Source organism: Oncorhynchus masou, chromosome 15, assembly GCF_036934945.1.
Source record: "Oncorhynchus masou masou isolate Uvic2021 chromosome 15, UVic_Omas_1.1, whole genome shotgun sequence".
In the NCBI taxonomy this organism is placed as follows: domain Eukaryota; kingdom Metazoa; phylum Chordata; class Actinopteri; order Salmoniformes; family Salmonidae; genus Oncorhynchus; species Oncorhynchus masou.
The window spans coordinates 75,059,851-75,081,671 of NC_088226.1; the positions used below are offsets into that span (position 1 = coordinate 75,059,851).

Sequence of the window (21,821 nt, forward strand, 5' to 3'; positions counted from 1 at the left end):
TAGAGCAGTAGTAGTAGTAACACCACCGAGCTATTAGAGCAGTAGTAGTAACACCACCTGGCTATTAGAGCAGTAGTAGTTACACCACCTGGCTATTAGAGCAGTAGTAGTAACACCACCTGGCTATTAGAGCAGTAGTAGTAGTAACACCTGGCTATTAGAGCAGTAGTAGTAGTAACACCTGGCTATTAGAGCAGTAGTAGTAGTAACACCTGGCTATTAGAGCAGTAGTAGTAGTAGCACCACCTGGCTATTAGAGCAGTAGTAGTAACACCACCTGGCTATTAGAGCAGTAGTAGTAGTAACACCAGCTGGCTATTAGAGCAGTAGTAGTAGTAGCACCACCTGGCTATTAGAGCAGTAGTAGTAACACCACCTGGCTATTAGAGCAGTAGTAGTAACACCACCTGGCTATTAGAGCAGTAGTAGTAGTAACACCACCTGGCTATTGGAGCAGTAGTAGTAGTAGCACCACCTGGCTATTAGAGCAGTAGTAGTAGCACCACCTGGCTATTAGAGCAGTAGTAGTAACACCACCTGGCTATTAGAGCAGTAGTAGTAGTAGCACCACCTGGCTATTAGAGCAGTAGTAGTAGTAGCACCACCTGGCTATTAGAGCAGTAGTAGTAACACCACCTGGCTATTAGAGCAGTAGTAGTAGTAACACCACCTGGCTATTAGAATATTAGCACCACCTGGCTATTAGAGCATTAGCACCACCTGGCTATTAGAGCAGTAGTAGTAACACCACCTGGCTATTAGAGCAGTAGTAGTAGCACCACCTAGCTATTAGAGCAGTAGTAGTAGCACCACCTAGCTATTAGAGCAGTAGTAGCATCACCACCTGGCTATTAGAGCATTAGCACCACCTAGCTATTAGAGCAGTAGTAGTTACACCACATGCCTATTAGAGCAGTAGTAGTAGCACCACTTAGCTATTAGAGTAGTAGTAGCAACACCACCTGGCTATTAGAGCAGTAGTAGTAACACCACCTGGCTATTAGAGCATTAGCACCACCTGGCTATTAGAGCAGTAGTAGTAACACCACCTGGCTATTAGAGCATTAGCACCACCTGGCTATTAGAGCATTAGCACCACCTGGCTATTAGAGCAGTAGTAACACCACCTGGCTATTAGAGCAGTAGTAGTAGTAACACCACCTGGCTATTAGAGCATTAGCACCACCTGGCTATTAGAGCAGTAGTAGTAGTAACACCACCTAGCTATTAGAGCATTAGCACCACCTGGCTATTAGAGCAGTAGTAGTAGTAACACCACCTGGCTATTAGAGCAGTAGTAGCATCACCACCAGGCTATTAGAGCAGTAGTAGTAGTAACACCACCTGGCTATTAGAGCAGTAGTAGCATCACCACCAGGCTATTAGAGCAGTAGTAGTAGTAACACCACCTGGCTATTAGAGCATTAGCACCACCTGGCTATTAGAGCAGTAGTAGTAGTAACACCACCTAGCTATTAGAGCATTAGCACCACCTGGCTATTAGAGAAGTAGTAGCATCACCACCAGGCTATTAGAGCATTAACACCACCTGGCTATTAGAGCGGTAGTAGTACATTTACATTTACATTTAAGTCATTTAGCAGACGCTCTTATCCAGAGCGACTTACAAATTGGTGAATTCACCTTCTGACATCCAGCACCACCTAGCTATTAGAGCAGTAGTAGCATCACCACCTGGCTATTAGAATATTAGCACCACCTGGCTATTAGAGCAGTAGTAGTAGCACCACCTAGCTATTAGAGCAGTAGTAGTAGCACCACCTAGCTATTAGAGCAGTAGTAGCATCACCACCTGGCTATTAGAGCATTAGCACCACCTAGCTATTAGAGCAGTAGTAGTTACACCACATGCCTATTAGAGCAGTAGTAGTAGCACCACTTAGCTATTAGAGTAGTAGTAGCAACACCACCTGGCTATTAGAGCAGTAGTAGTAACACCACCTGGCTATTAGAGCATTAGCACCACCTGGCTATTAGAGCAGTAGTAGTAACACCACCTGGCTATTAGAGCAGTAGTAGTAGCACCACCTAGCTATTAGAGCAGTAGTAGCATCACCACCTGGCTATTAGAGCATTAGCACCACCTAGCTATTAGAGCAGTAGTAGTTACACCACATGCCTATTAGAGCAGTAGTAGTAGCACCACTTAGCTATTAGAGTAGTAGTAGCAACACCACCTGGCTATTAGAGCAGTAGTAGTAACACCACCTGGCTATTAGAGCAGTAGTAGTAACACCACCTGGCTATTAGAGCAGTAGCAGTAACACCACCTGGCTATTAGAGCATTAGCACCACCTGGCTATTAGAGCAGTAGTAGTAACACCACCTGGCTATTAGAGCATTAGCACCACCTGGCTATTAGAGCATTAGCACCACCTGGCTATTAGAGCAGTAGTAACACCACCTGGCTATTAGAGCAGTAGTAGTAGTAACACCACCTGGCTATTAGAGCATTAGCACCACCTGGCTATTAGAGCAGCAGTAGTAGTAACACCACCTAGCTATTAGAGCATTAGCACCACCTGGCTATTAGAGCAGTAGTAGTAGTAACACCACCTGGCTATTAGAGCAGTAGTAGCATCACCACCAGGCTATTAGAGCAGTAGTAGTAGTAACACCACCTGGCTATTAGAGCAGTAGTAGCATCACCACCAGGCTATTAGAGTAGTAGTAGTAACACCACCTGGCTATTAGAGCATTAGCACCACCTGGCTATTAGAGCAGTAGTAGTAGTAACACCACCTAGCTATTAGAGCATTAGCACCACCTGGCTATTAGAGAAGTAGTAGCATCACCACCAGGCTATTAGAGCATTAACACCAGCTGGCTATTAGAGCATTAGCACCACCTGGCTATTAGAGCATTAACACCAGCTGGCCATTAGAGCAGTAGTAGTAGTAACACCACCTGGCTATTAGAGCATTAGCACCACCTGGCTATTAGAGCAGTAGTAGTAGCACCACCTGGCTATTAGAGCATTAGCACCACCTGGCTATTAGAGCATTAGCACCACCTGGCTATTAGAGCAGTAGTAGTAGCACCACCTAGCTATTAGAGCATTAGCACCAGCTGGCTATTAGAGCAGCAGTAGTAGCAACACCACTGGCATTCGCGGCACTGAACAGCACTGCAACACAACCTTATTTGACAACGCTGTGCTTCCTGTGCCACGGCTGAGATGGACTGAGTTACAACGACTAGAACCTGGACTGGAATGGGAATTACTTATCCAGCTCCACTTACAGGATCAAGGGCACATTGACACTTAACCGCGAGGCAACCTTTTTTTAATTTTTTTTTTACCTTTACTTAACTAGGCAAGTCAGTTAAGAACAAATTCTTATTTTCAATGACGGCCTGGGAACAGTGGGTTAACTGCCTGTTCAGGGCAGAACGACAGATTTGTACCTTGTCAGCTCGGGGATTTGAACTCGCAACCTTCCGGTTACTAGTCCAACGCTCTAACCACTAGGCTACCCTGCCGCTTATGACTGCAATGGATCATACTATATTCTGGCATTGTTGTGGTGAGTGGTACTGTAGCAATGCATCAAGCTTCTACAGTCCACACCTCTGATACACTACATTACCAAAATGATGGGGACACCTGGTCGTCGAACATCTCATTCCAAAATCATGGGCATTTTTCATTTGGAGTTAGTCCCCCCTTTGCTGCCATAACAGCCTCCACTCTTCTGGGAAGTCATTAATATGGAGTTGGTCCCCCCTTTGCTGCCATAACAGCCTCCACTCTTCTGGGAACATTGCTGTGGGGACATGTTAAACACTATTATTGAACACAGAGTGAGTCCATGCAACTTATTATGTGACTTGTTAAGCACATTTCTACTCCTGAACTGATTCAGGCTTGACATAACAAAGGGGTTGAATACTGATTGACTCAGAACATTACAGCTTTTCATTTTTATTCATTTGTAAAAAACACAACTTTGACATTGTGTTTAGGCCAGAGACAAAATGTGGAAAAGTCAAGGATCCTTTCTCTGTAGAAAGTACATAACAGCATTAACACAAATGTGCACAGTAAGCTATAACAATGTTTATTAGGTGATCATGATCATACAACTCATATAAAATATTCATTTGTGTTGATAGTGGGCCATTTCGGTCACGATCAGTTGAATAAGAATTATGTGGAAATGATATTCAATATTCATAGATACAAGAGAAAGTGTCGTGACGGTTTTGTGGAAGGTTGCAAATGGCACTAGATGATTATGTAAAGGTGTTGCTTTGAAAAGAGTGTTAGGATTGAGGAGTGGTCATGCACAGGGTTAGACACACCTCCATCCTTACAACAGCAATAACAAGGGAGTGGGATAGCTTATGGAATACAGAAAGAAACCAGCTGAGATACAATACTTGATCAAAGAAATTAACATTGGAACAAATACAAAAAGTGATTGGTCAACAGGAAGTGTGTGAAGTTAAAGTGAGTATAACCTGTGTTTTTAATGCTGGGTGCAATCCTGTCAAACAATAAACCTATATAGGTAAGTGAAACCATGGTAACATGATGGATGGGTACAACACTCAACTCGACATCAGAAGGTTCCTAGAGAGACCAGCTCTCAGAGAAAACACACCTCTCACAGTACAACTATAAGACAACATTTCATTGTTTATATGGCATTGTGCGACACCACAATTCTCCATTTGTATAAAAAAAAAAAGTCACATTTGATATAGTTGGCCACTCAATAATCTAATACTAAATTAAGTGGAAACATTCACTGAGTGGACAAAACATTAAGAACACCTGATCTTTCCATGACAGACAATCCAGGTGAAAGCTATGATCACTAATTGATGTCACCTGTTAAATCCACTTCAATCAGTGTAGATGAAGGGGAGGAGACGGGTTAAAGAAGGATTTTTAAGCATTGAGACAATTGAGGCATGGATTGTGCATGTGTGCCATTCAGAGGGTCAATAGGGAAGACAAAATATTTAAGTGCCTTTGAACGGGGTATGGTAGTAGGTGCCAAGCGCACCGGTTTGTTTCAAGAACTGCAACACTGATGGGTTTTTCACGCTCAACAGTTTCCTGTGTGTATCCGGAATGATCCACCACCCAAAGGACATCAAGCCGACTTGAACACAACTGTGGGGAAGCATTGGAGTCAACATGGACCAGCATCCCTGTGGAAGGCTTTCGGCACCTTGTAGAGTCCATGCCCCAACCACGTGAGTCTGTTCTGAGGGCAAAGAGGGGGGTGGGGGTGCAACTCAATATTAGAAACTGGTTCCTAATGTTCGGTCTAGTCAGTCGTAGATGTGCCGAAACATTTCAGAACAAATATCAAAGAAACAACATTTGATGGGTCTGGAAAGCACAAAAATAAGTGAAGAAAAAGTCAAGGGAAAATGTAAACAGGAAGAGAAAAGACAGGTGATACTCAGACTAGTAGATTCCCTCATAAAATGTCCCCTTATTAACACCACGTGATGGTGACATGACAGTATGTTACCGCAGAGGGACTTGAAGCTGTGCAGAGTAAGATAACTCCTGCCCTGTGACAGGGTTGAGGTGAGTCCGGGTTCTGCCTCTGTTCCTCATCCTTCCTTCAACGGGAAGGGGAGGGACAGCATTTCTGGAAACGTACTGGAGTCTGGAATGATGGACTATTATTGGTCCAAGGTTTCTATGTAAAGTGCCAATCAATAGACGTTTTGGTAAAAGTGGTTCAAGTGCTTCGTAGACAGACAGACGGGCTACCAACAAGGCCTGCTGGTTACTGTATAGTATACTGCAGCAGCATAGTCTCCTACAAAACCAGTCTGGAAACAAGAAACACACCTACCTATACTTTGAGAGGGCTATAGCAGTCAGGTTATCTACGAATACAAATCAGCCCCTCGTCTCCAAAAGAGCACAATGATTTATTAGAAAAAATACTGATTCAGATTGGCGTGATCCAGCTCTGCAATCACAGCTGTATGGCTGTGGGACAGAATAACACTGTGGTTGTCATGTCAATCTCTCAATGTCCCTCAGCCACAACAAACAGATTAACACCTTTACAAAAGACTGGAAGAAAAAACATGTGGCCAAGAGTGTTTTGGTCCACAACATGTGGAGAACATGGAGGTGACAGGTCCAGGCCACAGGGTTCAGCATGTGGATAACATGGAGGTGACAGGTCCAAGCCACAGGGTTCAGCATGTGGAGAACATGGAGGTGACAGGTCCAAGCCACAGGGTTCAGCATGTGGAGAACATGGAGGTGACAGGTCCAAGCCACAGGGTTCAGCATGTGGAGAACATGGAGGTAACAGGTCCAATCCACAGGGTTCAACATGTGGAGAACATGGAGGTGACAGGTCCAAGCCACAGGGTTCAGCATGTGGAGAACATGGAGGTGACAGGTCCAAGCCACAGGGTTCAGCATGTGGAGAACATGGAGGTGACAGGTCCAAGCCACAGGGTTCAGCATGTGGAGAACATGGAGGTGACAGGTCCAGGCCACAGGGTTCAGCATGTGGAGAACATGGAGGTGACAGGTCCAATCCACAGGGTTCAGCATGTGGAAAACATGGAGGTGACAGGTCCAGCGTAGTAGAGAGTGGGGATTATGTGGATATATCACTGGTCATCATGGTGGGTCATTACTCATGACAGCGTCTGTTTGGTCTGAAGGTGGGCGGGATAGCCAGCCTAGGGCCCTGATTGGCTGGAGTCTGCACGTGATATGATAGAATCTCGCAGACCTGGATCCTGATTGGCTGGAGTCTGCAGGCACTGCACCCTGACAGGCTGTGTGCTAGTTGTCGCTGCAAAGCTTGCGTGCGTGCGTCAGGGGCCGTGGTCAGTCTCTCTACTGATGTGCTAGTTGGCCTGGGCCCTGATTGGCTAGTTGTCCTCCTCATCGTCGCTACACAGCGCGCGTGCGTCGGTGTGTGTGTCTCTCTCTCTGAGGAAGGTTTGTCTGATGGCCTCAAGCTCTGTCAGCTCTAGTCTAACCTTCTCCAGATGGAAGGTCCTGCGGTTAAGGATCTGTCTCAGGGGGAACGGATTCATGTCCACAAACGCTATGCTCATCAACTTCCTGCAGGGAGGGAGAGAGAGACGCACACAGACAAACAGATGACACACAACAGACTTCAAATTAGTTTTCATATTTGTCAAGAAAGTCAACAGACTTGATCAGCCTCTACAGTAAACACAGTATTACTGGTCATTCTAATGAGTCAGACAGACATGACTCAATACGCAGACAGACAGACAGACATGACTCAATACGCAGAGACAGACAGACATGACTCAATACGCAGAGAGACAGACAGACATGACTCAATACGCAGAGAGAGAGACAGACTCAATACGCAGAGACAGACAGACATGACTCAATACGCAGAGACAGACAGACATGACTCAATACGCAGAGAGAGAGACAGACATGACTCAATACGCAGAGAGAGAGACAGACATGACTCAATACGCAGAGAGACAGACAGACATGACTCAATACGCAGACAGACAGACATGACTCAATACGCAGAGAGACAGACAGACACAATACGCAGAGAGACAGACAGACTCAATACGCAGAGAGACAGACAGACATGACTCAATACGCAGAGAGACAGACAGACATGACTCAATACGCAGAGAGACAGACTCAATACGCAGAGACAGACAGACATGACTCAATACGCAGAGAGACAGACAGACATGACTCAATACGCAGAGAGACAGACAGACATGACTCAATACGCAGAGAGACAGACAGACATGACTCAATACGCAGAGAGACAGACAGACATGACTCAATACGCAGACAGACAGACATGACTCAATACGCAGAGAGAGAGACAGACATGACTCAATACGCAGAGAGAGAGACAGACATGACTCAATACGCAGAGAGACAGACAGACATGACTCAATACGCAGAGAGACAGACAGACATGACTCAATACGCAGAGAGACAGACTCAATACGCAGAGAGACAGACTCAATACGCAGAGAGACAGACAGACATGACTCAATACGCAGAGAGACAGACAGACATGACTCAATACGCAGAGAGACAGACAGACATGACTCAATACGCAGAGAGACAGACAGACATGACTCAATACGCAGACAGACAGACAGACATGACTCAATACGCAGACAGACAGACAGACATGACTCAATACGCAGACAGACAGACAGACATGACTCAATACGCAGACAGACAGACATGACTCAATACGCAGACAGACAGACAGACAGGACTCAATACGCAGACAGACATTACTCAATACGCAGAGAGAATTCGGTAGGTTGAGAGTACTGTACCTCCAGTCCAGGATAGTTATGGTGAAATAGCGGAGGTACTTGAAGATGGCCATGGAGTCCTGAAGCTTCAGAAACTCTTCCTCCTTGTACTTGAAGAGAGCGAGGGCGAAGCGGAAGATGATCTGAGGAGAGACAGAGTCACTGTAAAATAACACCCAAGTCAGCTTCCTATGACAGATTAACGCTAATTCTAAACCTGAAAGCTCGCTACACTTTGTTTTCCTCCGGTATTGAAGAACAGATCATCCCGTCTTAAATTTGATTGATTATTTATGTAAAAAAAAAAAACTAAAGTTGTATTAGGAAAGTAGTTTGAAATGTTTGGACAAAGCTTACAGGTAACTTATGAGATATTTTGTAGTCACGTTACGCGAGTTGGATCCAGTGTTTTAGCATCGGTTGCTTTCGCCGTACAGCCTTTTTGAAATCTGACATGTTGGCTGGATTCACAAAAAGAGTAGCTTTAATTTGGTGTATTGCATGTGTGATTTCATAAAAGTTACATTTTTTATAGTAATTTGTTTGAATTTGACGCTCTGCATTTTCACTGGATGTTGGCCGGCGTCCCACATATCCCAGAGAGGTTAACCATCCTACCATCTTACCCTGTTAACCATTCTACCATGTTATCCAGCCTACCTTGGGTCCCTCGTACAGGAAGGCATCCCAGATCTTGAAGAGGAGGTCAGAGTTCACTGAGTCTACGAAGAGGACCAGGAACCAGTTGAAGGTAATGAGGGAGGAGTCAACCTTGTAGAGGTCAAAGTGGGCGTGGAGTCTGGGCAGCTTCTCACTCAGCAGGTCCTTAAAAACACGCTGGTCCACCTAGAGGTGAAAGAACATACAGGGGTCACCTCAGTCCCTAACCCCAACAATAATTCAGCAGGTCCTTGAACACTCGGTGGTCCTCAGAGAGGACAGAGAACATACAGGGGTCACCTCAGTCCCTAACCCCAACAATAATTCAGCAGGTCCTTGAACACTCGGTGGTCCTCAGAGAGGACAGAGAACATACAGACATCAAACGTTCAGCCAGCTGCACAGACCCACTGGCAATAAACACAGCCTGTGTCCATGTTTGCTGATGATTCAACCATATACCCATCAGCAACCACAGCTAATGAAGTCACTGAAACCCTTAACAAAGAGTTGCAGTCTGTTTTGGAATGGGTGGCCAGTAATAAACTGGTCCTGAACATCTCTAAAACTAAGAGCATTGAATTTGGTACATTCCCTAAGTTATAGACCTCAAGCAAGTCCTGCAGACTCTAGTTTATCGTATCTTGATTATTGCCCTCATGTGGTCAAGTCCTGCTAAGAAAGACCTAGTTAAGCTGCAGCTGGTCCAGAACAGAGCAGCACGTTTTGCTCTTCATTGTAATCAGAGGGCTGATATAAATACTATGCTGCCAGTCTCTCTTGGCTAAGAGTTGAGGAAAGACATCACTTATTTTTAACAAGAAACATTAATGTGTTGAAAATCCCAAATTGTTTGCATAGTCAACTTACACACAGCTCTGACACACACACTTATCCCACCAGACATGCCACCAGGGGTCTTTTCACAGTCCCCAAATCCAGACATGGAACTTCCTTCCATCTCATATTGCTCAAATAAACAGCAAACCTGGTTTTAAAAAACAGATAAAGCAATGCCTCTCGGCCCAACGCCTCTATTGGACCTAGATAGTTTGTGTGTATGTATTGATATGTAGACTACTTGTGCCTTATACATTTTTTAATGTAGTTCTGTCTTTGAGCTGTTCTTGTCTATTGATGTTCTGTATTATGTCATTCTGTATTATGTTTTGTGTGGAAGAGCTGCTGCTTATGGAACAGCTAAGGTGGATGCTAATAAAACACAAAATACCCTCTGGATGCTCTAGTGTAGTGGTTAAATTGTGCTTACACTAATTATTAGGGGTTCAACCGGTGTTCTTCTGAGATCCTCGAAGAACCTTAGGGTTCTTGGCAATGAAAAAACAGCCCCAGAAGGTTCTTCAAATAACTTCTTAGGAAGTGGGGTTCATCAAGGAACCTCCATTGCTGAACCCCTAAAGTTTGAATGCGACAACAGTTAAGGTAAGTTGGGTTGATGTTTGCCTCTGAATATGTATCGAAATAATTTGTATAATAATTTAAAAAACTAATGAATAACAAAGACAGTTAAGGTCTTTAAAAATATATATATATGAATTGTTTTATTTAAGGGGAGGATCAGCTTAATATTGCAGAAAGAATGTTGCTTCCATCAATGTAATAGTCTGCATCCATTCCAATTCCAATAATCACAGTAACCATGGCGAATACAGCTACAGTGCCTTGCGATAGTATTCGGCCCCCTTGAACTTTGCGACCTTTTGCCACATTTCAGGCTTCAAACATAAAGATATAAAACTGTATTTTTTTGTGAAGAATCAACAACAAGTGGGACACAATCATGAAGTTGAACGACATTTATTGGATATTTCAAACTTTTTTAACAAATCAAAAACTGAAAAATTGGGCGTGCAAAATTATTCAGCCCCTTTACTTTCAGTGCAGCAAACTCTCTCCAGAAGTTCAGTGAGGATCTCTGAATGATCCAATGTTGACCTAAATGACTAATGATGATAAATACAATCCACCTGTGTGTAATCAAGTCTCCGTATAAATGCACCTGCGCTGTGATAGTCTCAGAGGTCCGTTAAAAGCACAGAGTGCATCATGAAGAACAAGGAACACACCAGGCAGGTCCGAGATACTGTTGTGAAAAAAAGCCGGATTTGGATACAAAAAGATTTCCCACGCTTTAAACATCCCAAGGAGCACTGTGCAAGCGATAATATTGAAATGGAAGGAGTATCAGACCACTGCAAATCTACCAAGACCTGGCCGTCCCTCTAAACTTTCAGCTCATACAAGGAGAAGACTGATCAGAGATCTACAGCTGAGGTGGGAGACTCTGTCCATAGGACAACAATCAGTTGTATATTGCACAAATCTGGCCTTTATGGAAGAGTGGCAAGAAGAAAGCCATTTCTTAAAGATATCCATAAAAAGTGTTGTTTAAAGTTTGCCACAAACCACCTGGGAGACACACCAAACATGTGGAAGAAGGTGCTCTGGTCAGATGAAACCAAAATTGAACTTTTTGCCAACAATGCAAAACGTTCTGTTTGGCGTAAAAGCAACACAGCTCATCACTCTGAACACACCATCCCCACTGTCAAACATGGTGGTGGCAGCATCATGGTTTGAGCCTGCTTTTCTTCAGCAGGGACAGGGAAGATGGTTAAAATTGATGGGAAGATGGATGGAGCCAAATACAGGACCATTCTGGAAGAAAACCTGATGGAGTCTGCAAAAGACCTGAGACTGGGACGGAGATTTGTCTTCCAACAAGACAATGATCCAAGACACAAAGCAAAATCTACAATTGAATGGTTCAAAAATAAACATATCCAGTTGTTAGAATGGCCAAGTCAAAGTCCAGACCTGAATCCAATCGAGAATCTGTGGAAAGAACTGAAAACTGCTGTTCACAAATGCTCTCCATCCAACCTCACTGAGCTCGAGCTGTTTTGCAAGGAGGAATGGGAAAAAATGTCAGTCTCTCGATGTGCAAAACTGATAGAGACATACCCCAAGCGACTTACAGCTGTAATCGCAGCAAAAGGTGGCGCTACAAAGTATTAACTTAAGGGGGCTGAATAATTTTGCACGCCCAATTTTTCAGTTTTTGATTTGTTAAAAAAGTTTGAAATATCCAATAAATGTCGTTCAACTTCATGATTGTGTCCCACTTGTTGTTGATTCTTCACAAAAAAATACAGATTTATATCTTTATGTTTGAAGCCTGAAATGTGGCAAAAGGTCGCAAAGTTCAAGGGGGCCGAATACTTTCGCAAGGCACTGTACATCACAGTAACCATGGCAAATACAGCTACAGTGGGGCAAACAAGTCTTTAGTCAGCCACCAATTGTGCAAGTTCTCCCACTTAAAAAGATGAGAGGCCTGTAATTTTCATCATAGGTACACTTCAACTATGACAGACAAAATGAGAAAAAAAATCCAGAAAAATCACATTGTAGGATTTTTTATGAATTTATTTTCAAATTATGGTGGAAAAATAGGTATTATAGTAGTGTATATCTCACTAGATCAGGATATTAAACCTCATCCATGTATATCTCACTAGGTCAGGGTATTAAACCTCCTCCATGTATATCTCACTAAGTCAGGATATTAAACCTCCATGTATATCTCACTAGGTCAGGATATTAAACCTCCATGTATATCTCACTAGGTCAGGGTATTAAACCTCCATGTATATCTCACTAGGTCAGGATATTAAACCTCCTCCATGTATATCTCACTAGGTCAGGGTATTAAACCTCCCCCATGTATATCTCACTAGGTCAGGATATTAAACCTCCATGTATATCTCACTAGGTCAGGGTATTAAACCTCCATGTATATCTCACTAGGTCAGGATATTAAACCTCCTCCATGTATATCTCACTAGGTCAGGGTATTAAACCTCCCCCATGTATATCTCACTAGGTCAGGATATTAAACCTCCATGTATATCTCACTAGGTCAGGATATTAAACCTCCTCCATGTATATCTCACTAGGTCAGGATATTAAACCTCCTCCATGTATATCTCACTAGGTCAAAGTATTAAACCTCCTCCATGTATATCTCACTAGGTCAGGGTATTAAACCTCCATGTATATCTCACTAAGTCAGGATATTAAACCTCCATGTATATCTCACTAGGTCAGGATATTAAACCTCCTCCATGTATAGCTCACTAGGTCAGGGTATTAAACCTCCATGTATATCTCACTAAGTCAGGATATTAAACCTCCTCCATGTATATCTCACTAGGTCAGGATATTAAACCTCCTCCATATATATCTCACTAGGTCAGGGTATTAAACCTCCATGTATATCTCACTAAGTCAGGATATTAAACCTCCTCCATGTATATCTCACTAGGTCAGGATATTAAACCTCCTCCATGTATATCTCACTAGATCAGGGTATTAAACCTCCATGTATATCTCACTAAGTCAGGATATTAAACCTCCTCCATGTATATCTCACTAGGTCAGGATATTAAACCTCCTCCATGTATATCTCACTAGATCAGGGTATTAAACCTCCATGTATATCTCACTAAGTCAGGATATTAAACCTCCTCCATGTATATCTCACTAAGTCAGGATATTAAACCTCCTCCATGTATATCTCACTAGGTCAGGATATTAAACCTCCTCCATGTATATCTCACTAGGTCAGGGTATTAAACCTCCTCCATGTATATCTCACTAGGTCAGGGTATTAAACCTCCTCCATGTATATCTCACTAGGTCAGGATATTAAACCTCCTCCATGTATATCTCACTAGATCAGGGTATTTAAGCCTCCATATATCCACTAATTCCAATATATTCATGACATTCATGATTTCCTTAAGTGCCTGAGGGTGATAGTTTGTAGTGTGATTTCCTTTCCGGTCCATAGAGGTATTTAAGACCGTATTAAAATCTCCCACCATAATAATAGAGTCTGGTGTTGCTTGTAGAGTTGATCAATTCTTATATATATTTTCACAGAAGCTTGGATCATCATTATTCAGACCGTATAGGTTAATAAGCCACATCTGTTTATTGTCCAATAACATATTTAAAATAATCCATCTACCTCGATCTGTTTGGACAATTTGCACATTTGGATCAACATTACTGTTAATTAAAACCATCACCCCTTTTGAATGTCTTTGCCCATGGGAGAAATATATTCCCCCCCCAGTCCTTCTTCCACAAAACTTAAATTGTTTAATGGGTTTCCTGTAAACAATAGATATTATATTCCTTCTCTTTCAGACAGGTAAATACTGATCGCCTTTTCAATTGTAACTGGCTATACTTATTTCACCACTTACCATAATGAGACACAACTTTCAATTCTATTTATCAAAATATATATGTTTGTAAACGTACCATTAAAAAACAACATGATGATTGAGTGTCTATATAGCTGTACCATTATATTTGCATTGCTACTAAGTAAACCTCCAATTGGTCCCCACTATTCCACCCGCTAAAAGCCCTCCTCATCCTGAGTTGACCTCCCCCGACCCCCCGGATCCCAGAGCCCTGAAGAGACCGGGATCCATCCTTGAAAAGAGCACACAGTGCCATTTACAGAATAGAAGTAGATGAACCGCCATACACATTTCCATCGCCCTCAACTCGATTTGTATAATATACAGCCATCAAAAGAATATATATATATATTTTAAGAATCCTGTTTCTTATTTTCCATAATTAGCTATTAATATTTGTAGTCATGTAGGCATTTTATGCAAAGGATTTTACCTCTCACCAGTCTCGCCATTCCCAAAATTACATTATTACAAGCAATTATTGTATTAGCAAACAGTTGTTGTGAATCATCCTCTATTGTCACTAACATCTTTTACTCCTTCTCAACAGTTGTGGGATACACACACACCCACACACTCAGGGTCTTGGTGTAGTAGTGGTGTAGTAGTGGTATAGTTGTGGTATAGTAGTGGTGTAGTAGTGGTGGTGTAGTAGTGCACCTGTGATCCCAGCAGGGTCTTGGTGTAGTAGTGGTATAGTAGTGGTATAGTTGTGGTATAGTAGTGGTGGTGTAGTAGTGCACCTGTGATCCCAGCAGGGTCTTGGTATAGTAGTGGTATAGTAGTGATATAGTAGTGCACCTGTGATCCCAGCAGGGTCTTGGTGTAGTAGTGGTATAGTAGCGGTGTAGTAGCGGTGTAGTAGTGGTATAGTAGCGGTATAGTAGTGGTATAGTAGTGCACCTGTGATCCCAGCAGGGTCTTGGTGTAGTAGTGGTATAGTAGTGGTGTAGTAGTGGTATAGTAGCGGTATAGTAGTGGTGTAGTAGTGGTATAGTAGTGGTATAGTAGTGCACCTGTGATCCCAGCAGGGTCTTGGTGTAGTAGTGGTATAGTAGCAGTGTAGTAGTGGTATAGTAGTGATATAGTAGTGCACCTGTGATCCCAGCAGGGTCTTGGTGTAGTAGTGGTATAGTAGTGGTGTAGTAGCGGTATAGTAGCGGTGTAGTAGCGGTGTAGTAGTGGTATAGTAGCGGTGTAGTAGCGGTGTAGTAGTGGTATAGTAGTGATATAGTAGTGATATAGTAGTGCACCTGTGATCCCAGCAGGGTCTTGGTGAAGTAGTGGTATAGTAGTGGTGTAGTAGTGGTATAGTAGTGGTGTAGTAGTGGTGTAGTAGTGGTATAGTAGCGGTGTAGTAGTGGTATAGTAGCGGTATAGTAGCGGTATAGTAGTGCACCTGTGATCCCAGCAGGGTCTTGGTGTAGTAGTGGTATAGTAGTGGTATAGTAGTGCACCTGTGATCCCAGCATGGTCTTGGTGTAGTAGTGGTGTAGTAGTGGTATAGTAGTGCACCTGTGATCCCAGCAGGGTCTTGGTGTAGTAGTGGTATAGTAGCAGTGTAGTAGTGGTATAGTAGTGATATAGTAGTGCACCTGTGATCCCAGCAGGGTCTTGGTATAGTAGTGGTGTAGTAGTGGTGTAGTAGCGGTGTAGTAGCGGTGTAGTAGTGGTATAGTAGCGGTGTAGTAGCGGTGTAGTAGTGGTATAGTAGTGGTATAGTAGTGCACCTGTGATCCCAGCAGGGTCTTGGTGTAGTAGTGGTGTAGTAGTGGTATAGTAGTGGTATAGTAGTGCACCTGTGATCCCAGCAGGGTCTTGGTGTAGTAGTCCTGGGGCATGAAGACCTCCACGATAGTGATGAGACACCAGAAAGCATCCTCCTGGTCCAGGTACAGCAGAGCTATGGCTGCCAGCCTGGAAGATGAGAACACTGATGATCATAGCACTGACAGAAGATTAGGGAAAACAACAGGTTGGGAACAGCACAGGGTCAGCATATATGAAAACAACATATATATAGTAGCACCTCTAGTTATCTGGAGTGGTACGGAGAACGTGATCACACAGTCGTTCGGAACAGCTGATGCTCTCATGCACGCTTCAGTGTTGCTTGCCTCGAAGCGAGCATAGAAGTAATTTAGCTTGTCTGGTAGGCCCGTGTCACTGGGAAGCTCGCTCCTGTGCTTCCCTTTGTAGTCTGTAATATTTTGCAAGCCCTGCCTCAGGGGCTTTGATAGAAGAAATCCTGCCCTCTGACGAACTAAGTGTCCGGGTTAGAGTACCGCTTCTTTAATCTTCAGCTCTAGCCTTTAGCTCAGTGAGGATGTTGCCTGTAATCCATGGCTTCTGGTTGGGGTATGTACGTACAGTCACTGTGGGGACGACGTCCTCGATGCACTTATTGATAAAGCCAGTGACTGATGTGGTGTACTCCTTAATGCCATAGGAAGAATCCCGGAACATGTTCCAGTCTGTGTTAGCCAAACAGTCCTGTAGCTTAGCATCTGCTTCATCTGACCACTTTTTTATTGATCGAGTCACTGGTGCTTCCTGCTTTAATTGTTGCTTGTAAGCAGGAATCTGGAGGATAGAATTATGGTCCATTTGCCAAATGGAGGGCGAGGAAGAGCTTTGTACTCTGTGTGTGGAGTAAAGGTGGTCCAGAGTTCTTTTTCCTCTGGTTGCATATTTAACATGTTGATAGAAATTTTGTCAAGCGAATTTAAATTTCCCTGCATTAAAGTCCCCGGCCACTAGGGGCGACACCTCTGGATGAGCGTTTACCTGTTTCCTTATGGCAGAATACAGCTCATTGAGTGCGGTCTTAGTGCCAGCATCGGTCTGTGGTGGGATGTAGACAGCTACGAAAAATACAGATGTGGTCTACAGCTTATCATGAGATACTCTACCTCAGGCGAACAAAACCTCGAGACTTCCTTAGATATCATGCACCAGCTGTTATTTACAAAAATACATAGTCCACCAACCCTTGTCTTACCAGACGCCGCGATTCTATTCTATCCTCTATACAACGTGTAACCTGCCAGCTGTATGTTGATAATGTCATTGTTCAGCCACGACTCCATGAAGCACACGATTTTACAGTTTTTAATGTCTTGCTGGTAGTTTAATCTTCCTTGTAGGTCGTGGATTTTATTTTCCAATGATTTCATGTTAGCTAGTAGATCGGAAGGCAGTGGGGGTTTATTTGATCGCCTACGAATACTATATACTAGTAGTATGACATACAGCCCTATATACTAGTAGTATGACATACAGCCCTATATACTAGTAGTATGACATACAGCCCTATATACTAGTAGTATGACATACAGCCCTATATACTAGTAGTATGACATACAGCCCTATATACTAGTAGTATGACATACAGCCCTATATACTAGTAGTATGACATATAACCCTATAGCTGTAGTAATAGAATGGTAGTCGTACTGCAGAAGTCATGTACCTGTTGAGTCCCTGGCAGTATCCTATGTCAGGGTTCCTCCAGGAGAAGGCTAGCAGGACATTACGGAGTTTCTGTATTCCGTCGGCGCCGGGGGAGGAGTAGTGTTTGTTGTTAGGTAAGGTCCTCAGCAGGTCAAGCTCTATCTGTTTGGAGGCGGGATTAGGCTTGTCTCTGGCCACACCCAGTAAGGTCTCATAGTAGTTTGGAGCCAGGCTGTCACGGAACTTCCTGGTGTGGTAGGACACGCACCAGCGCCACACCTGGGAAGAGGGTAGGAGGAAGTCATTGATTAATTTATGCTTGCACACCTCAATTTATTTTGGGCTGGGAAAACTCTGGATGTATTGGTAAAAAAGTGTCCAAAACCATATTTAACAGGTAAACAGGACTCATATCCCTGAGCACGTTTGCCACATTTCATCCCTGAGTCTCGACAGTGCTGAAATATGATGAATATCTGTGTTGGATATGATGGATATCCAATGAATATATGATGAATATCCAATGAATATATGATGAATATCCGTGTTGGACTGCATTTATGTGCCGACCTCACCCACATGAATGTTTATTGGTCAGTAGTAGCTGTGAAGGAAATGTTGAAGAGACAGCCGAATATTATAATATGATCTTGTCTTTGGTGTCATTACCAAGCACAGGCAGTAACCAAGGAGTGTTTCAGATATGAGGGGAGGCGTCATGACCTCCTCAGGACCATCTGTCAGAACGCCCAGAATATGTCCTCCAAGTTAATATGGGAGACGGAGACACGTGTAGGAACCAATGAATGATGTTTATGTAGGTTTAGATAGCAGTATATAAGCGTCTTTATGTAAGGAACTAGAGAGCACGTCAGACCGGGACTTTATGTATCTAAGGTTGATCCTGACCTCTCCAGCTTGCTGACAAAGACTGATTCATTTAATATTGACTTAAGAGTGTCCCGTGTTGAACATCCACGACACAGCCATGTTGTTTGAGATGCTATCTTGGAAAAACATTTTTAAAATTCAAAAAGGCCATTTACCGGAACGTATGGGTCCTTTTGGAGAAAAAAAATCTATATTGTGAGGAAGGTGACCTACAGAATATAGCGAATTTTAGGACTCGAGCTCAAAAGGAATATTAAGGAGATCGAGCTTTCAAAGTTTAATTTTGAATAGCTTGTTATAGCGCCACCACATGGCCAATTGCCATGGCGTCGCAGGACAGGGTTGTAACCCCCTGACCATCTCACTGGAATTTTTTCACCGATTGGCAGAAGAAGGAAAATAATAATCAACGGCAACAAATACAATAGGGTCTCACCAGCTTTGCATTTAAGCTGCAAGCAGCATTGCCAGGGTTCAGCTGTGTCCACTGTGACACCATGAGGAAAAATTGGGCACATTGCCCTAGGACCAGTTACTTCTTTACTGTTTACCACATTTGCCAAATATCAGAAGACGAAATCAAACTGATGCTTTGAAGGTATTTTGGATTATATTCAATGATGTTGACGACTTTATACGTCTCCTCCTCCAGGACCGCTGTACAAATATGGGACTGGAGCATCTATGTTTTTAAACGCAAAATGTGGCAGCTATGAGCCAATGAGCTTGCATTAATATTTTTTCCTGTTCAACAGCCGCCACCATGCAGTGAAACTCAACCACACTTTACAGGTTAGCTAAACTCATATCCTTGAGCATGTGTGCCAAATGTTTATTGGTCAGTAGCGGCCAATGTTGTTTGAAATTCTAGCCTAGAAAAACAATTTGTGAGAGCTTGGTACATATAAATGCCATGTATCAAGTTTCAATAAGAAATAAAATATGGTTTCACTCAGCTATGCTGCTTGAACCCTAACTAAACGATTAATCGGCCCAAGATAACAACAACGAATCGATTCTGGAAAACAGACCCACACCTTGATCTGAGAAATAAAACGGTATTATTTTGTATACAGCAGTACTGAAAGTGTCAAATAAAATGTTCCCACTGTGTACAATAATGAATAATGTACAGTCAGAGATGACCAAGCTTCACATAGCTTCTGCGTGTAAATCAGCTAGAAAGATGTGTCGGCATCGAGTAATTGTCTCTGGCCCCCTCCCAGTTAGGGGGAGTGATGAGCTCTACAGCAGAGTCTCACAACTCAATCGCTGGTTGAAAACTGTTTTCTGCTCTTCCCAAAAGATAGAATTTGTAGGTAATTGGCCCTCTTTCTGGGACTCACCCACAAACAGGACCAAGCCTGACCTGCTGAGGAGTGACTGACTCCATCCTAGCTGGAGGGGTTCTCTCATCTTATCTACCAACATAGACAGGGCTCTAACTCCACTAGCTCCACAATGAAATAGGGTGCAGGCCAGGAAGCAGGCTGTCAGCCAGCCTGCCAGCATAGTGGAGTCTGCCACTAGCACAGTCAGTGTAGTCAGCTCAGCTGTCCCCATTGAGACCGTGTATGTGCCTCGACCTAGGTTGGGCAAAACTAAACATGGCGGTGTTCGCCTTAGCAATCTCACTAGGATAAAGACCTCCATTCCTGTCATTATTGAAAGAGATCATGATACCTCACATCTCAAAATAGGGCTACTTAATGTTAGATCCCTTACTTCAAAGGCAATTATAGTCAATGAACTAATCACTGATCATAATCTTGATGTGATTGGCCTGACTGAAACATGGCTTAAGCCTGATGAATTTACTGTGTTAAATGAGGCCTCACCTCCTGGCTACACTAGTGACCATATCCCCCGTGCATCCCGCAAAGGCCGAGGTGTTGCTAACATTTACGATAGCAAATTTTAATTTACAAAAAAAAAGATGTTTTCATCTTTTGAGCTTCTAGTCATGAAATCTATGCAGCCTACTCAATCACTTTTTATAGCTACTGTTTACAGGCCTCCTGGGCCATATACAGCGTTCCTCATTGAGTTCCCTGAATTCCTATCGGACCTTGTAGTCATAGCAGATAATATTCTAATCTTTGGTGACTTTAATATTCACATGGAAAAGTCTACAGACCCACTCCAAAAGGCTTTCGGCACCATCATCGACTCAGTGGGTTTTGTCCAACATGTCTCCAGACCTACTCACTGTCACAGTCATACTCTGGACCTAGTTTTGTCCCATGGAATAAATGTTGTGGATCTTAATGTTTTTCCTCAAAATCCTGGACTATCGGACCACCATTGAATTACGTTTGCAATTGCAACAAATAATCTGCTCAGACCCCAACCAAGGAATATCAAAAGTCATGCTATAAATTCACAGACAACACAAAGATTCCTTGATGTCCTTCCAGATTCCCTCTGTCTACCCAAGGACGCCAGAGGACAAAAATCAGTTAACCACCGAACTGAGGAACTCAATTTAACCTTGCGCAATACCCTAGATGCAGTTGCACCCCTAAAAACATTTCTCATAAGAAACTAGCTCCCTGGTACACAGAAAATATCCGAGCTCTGAAGCAAGCTTCCAGAAAATTGGAACGGAAATGGCGCCACACCAAACTGGAAGTCTTCCGACTAGCTTGGAAAGACAGTACCGTGCAGTACCGAAGAGCCCTTACTGCTGCTCGATCATCCTATTTTTCTAACTTAATTGAGGAAAATAAGAACAATCCGAAATTCCTTTTTGATACTGTCGCAAAGCTAACTAAAAAGCAGCATTCCCCAAGAGAGGATGGCTTTCACTTCAGCAGTGATAAATTCATGAACTTCTTTGAGGAAAAGATCATGATTATTAGAAAGCAAATTATGGACTCCTCTCTAAATCTGCGTATTCCTTCAAAGCTCAGTTGTCCTGAGTCTGCACAACTCTGCCAGGACCTAGGATCAAGAGAGACGCTCAAGTGTTTTAGTACTATATCTCTTGACACAATGATGAAAATAATCATAGCCTCTAAACCTTCAAGCTGCATACTGGACCCTATTCCAACTAAACTACTGAAAGAGCTGCTTCCTGTGCTTGGCCCTCATATGTTGAACATAATAAACGGCTCTCTATGCACCGGATGTGTACCAAACTCACTAAAAGTGACAGTAATAAAGCCTCTCTTGAAAAAGCCAAACCGTGACCCAGAAAATATAAAAAAC

General features: G+C 43.1%; 1 protein-coding gene across 1 annotated transcript in view; it reads right to left on the reverse strand.

Moving 5' to 3' along the window:
- Positions 1-3,926: 3,926 nt before the first annotated feature.
- tbc1d2b (TBC1 domain family, member 2B) overlaps positions 3,927-21,821 on the reverse strand; it is a 153,879-nt gene continuing 135,984 nt past the window's right edge. Inside the window, exons 12-16 of the mRNA XM_064990241.1 lie at positions 17,740-17,999; positions 16,067-16,184; positions 8,968-9,153; positions 8,329-8,450; positions 3,927-7,090 (exon numbers count right to left, since the gene is read on the reverse strand). Coding sequence (XP_064846313.1) covers positions 6,895-7,090; positions 8,329-8,450; positions 8,968-9,153; positions 16,067-16,184; positions 17,740-17,999 — 882 coding nt within the window. The 3' untranslated portion in view covers positions 3,927-6,894. The remainder of the gene's footprint in view (positions 7,091-8,328; positions 8,451-8,967; positions 9,154-16,066; positions 16,185-17,739; positions 18,000-21,821) is intronic.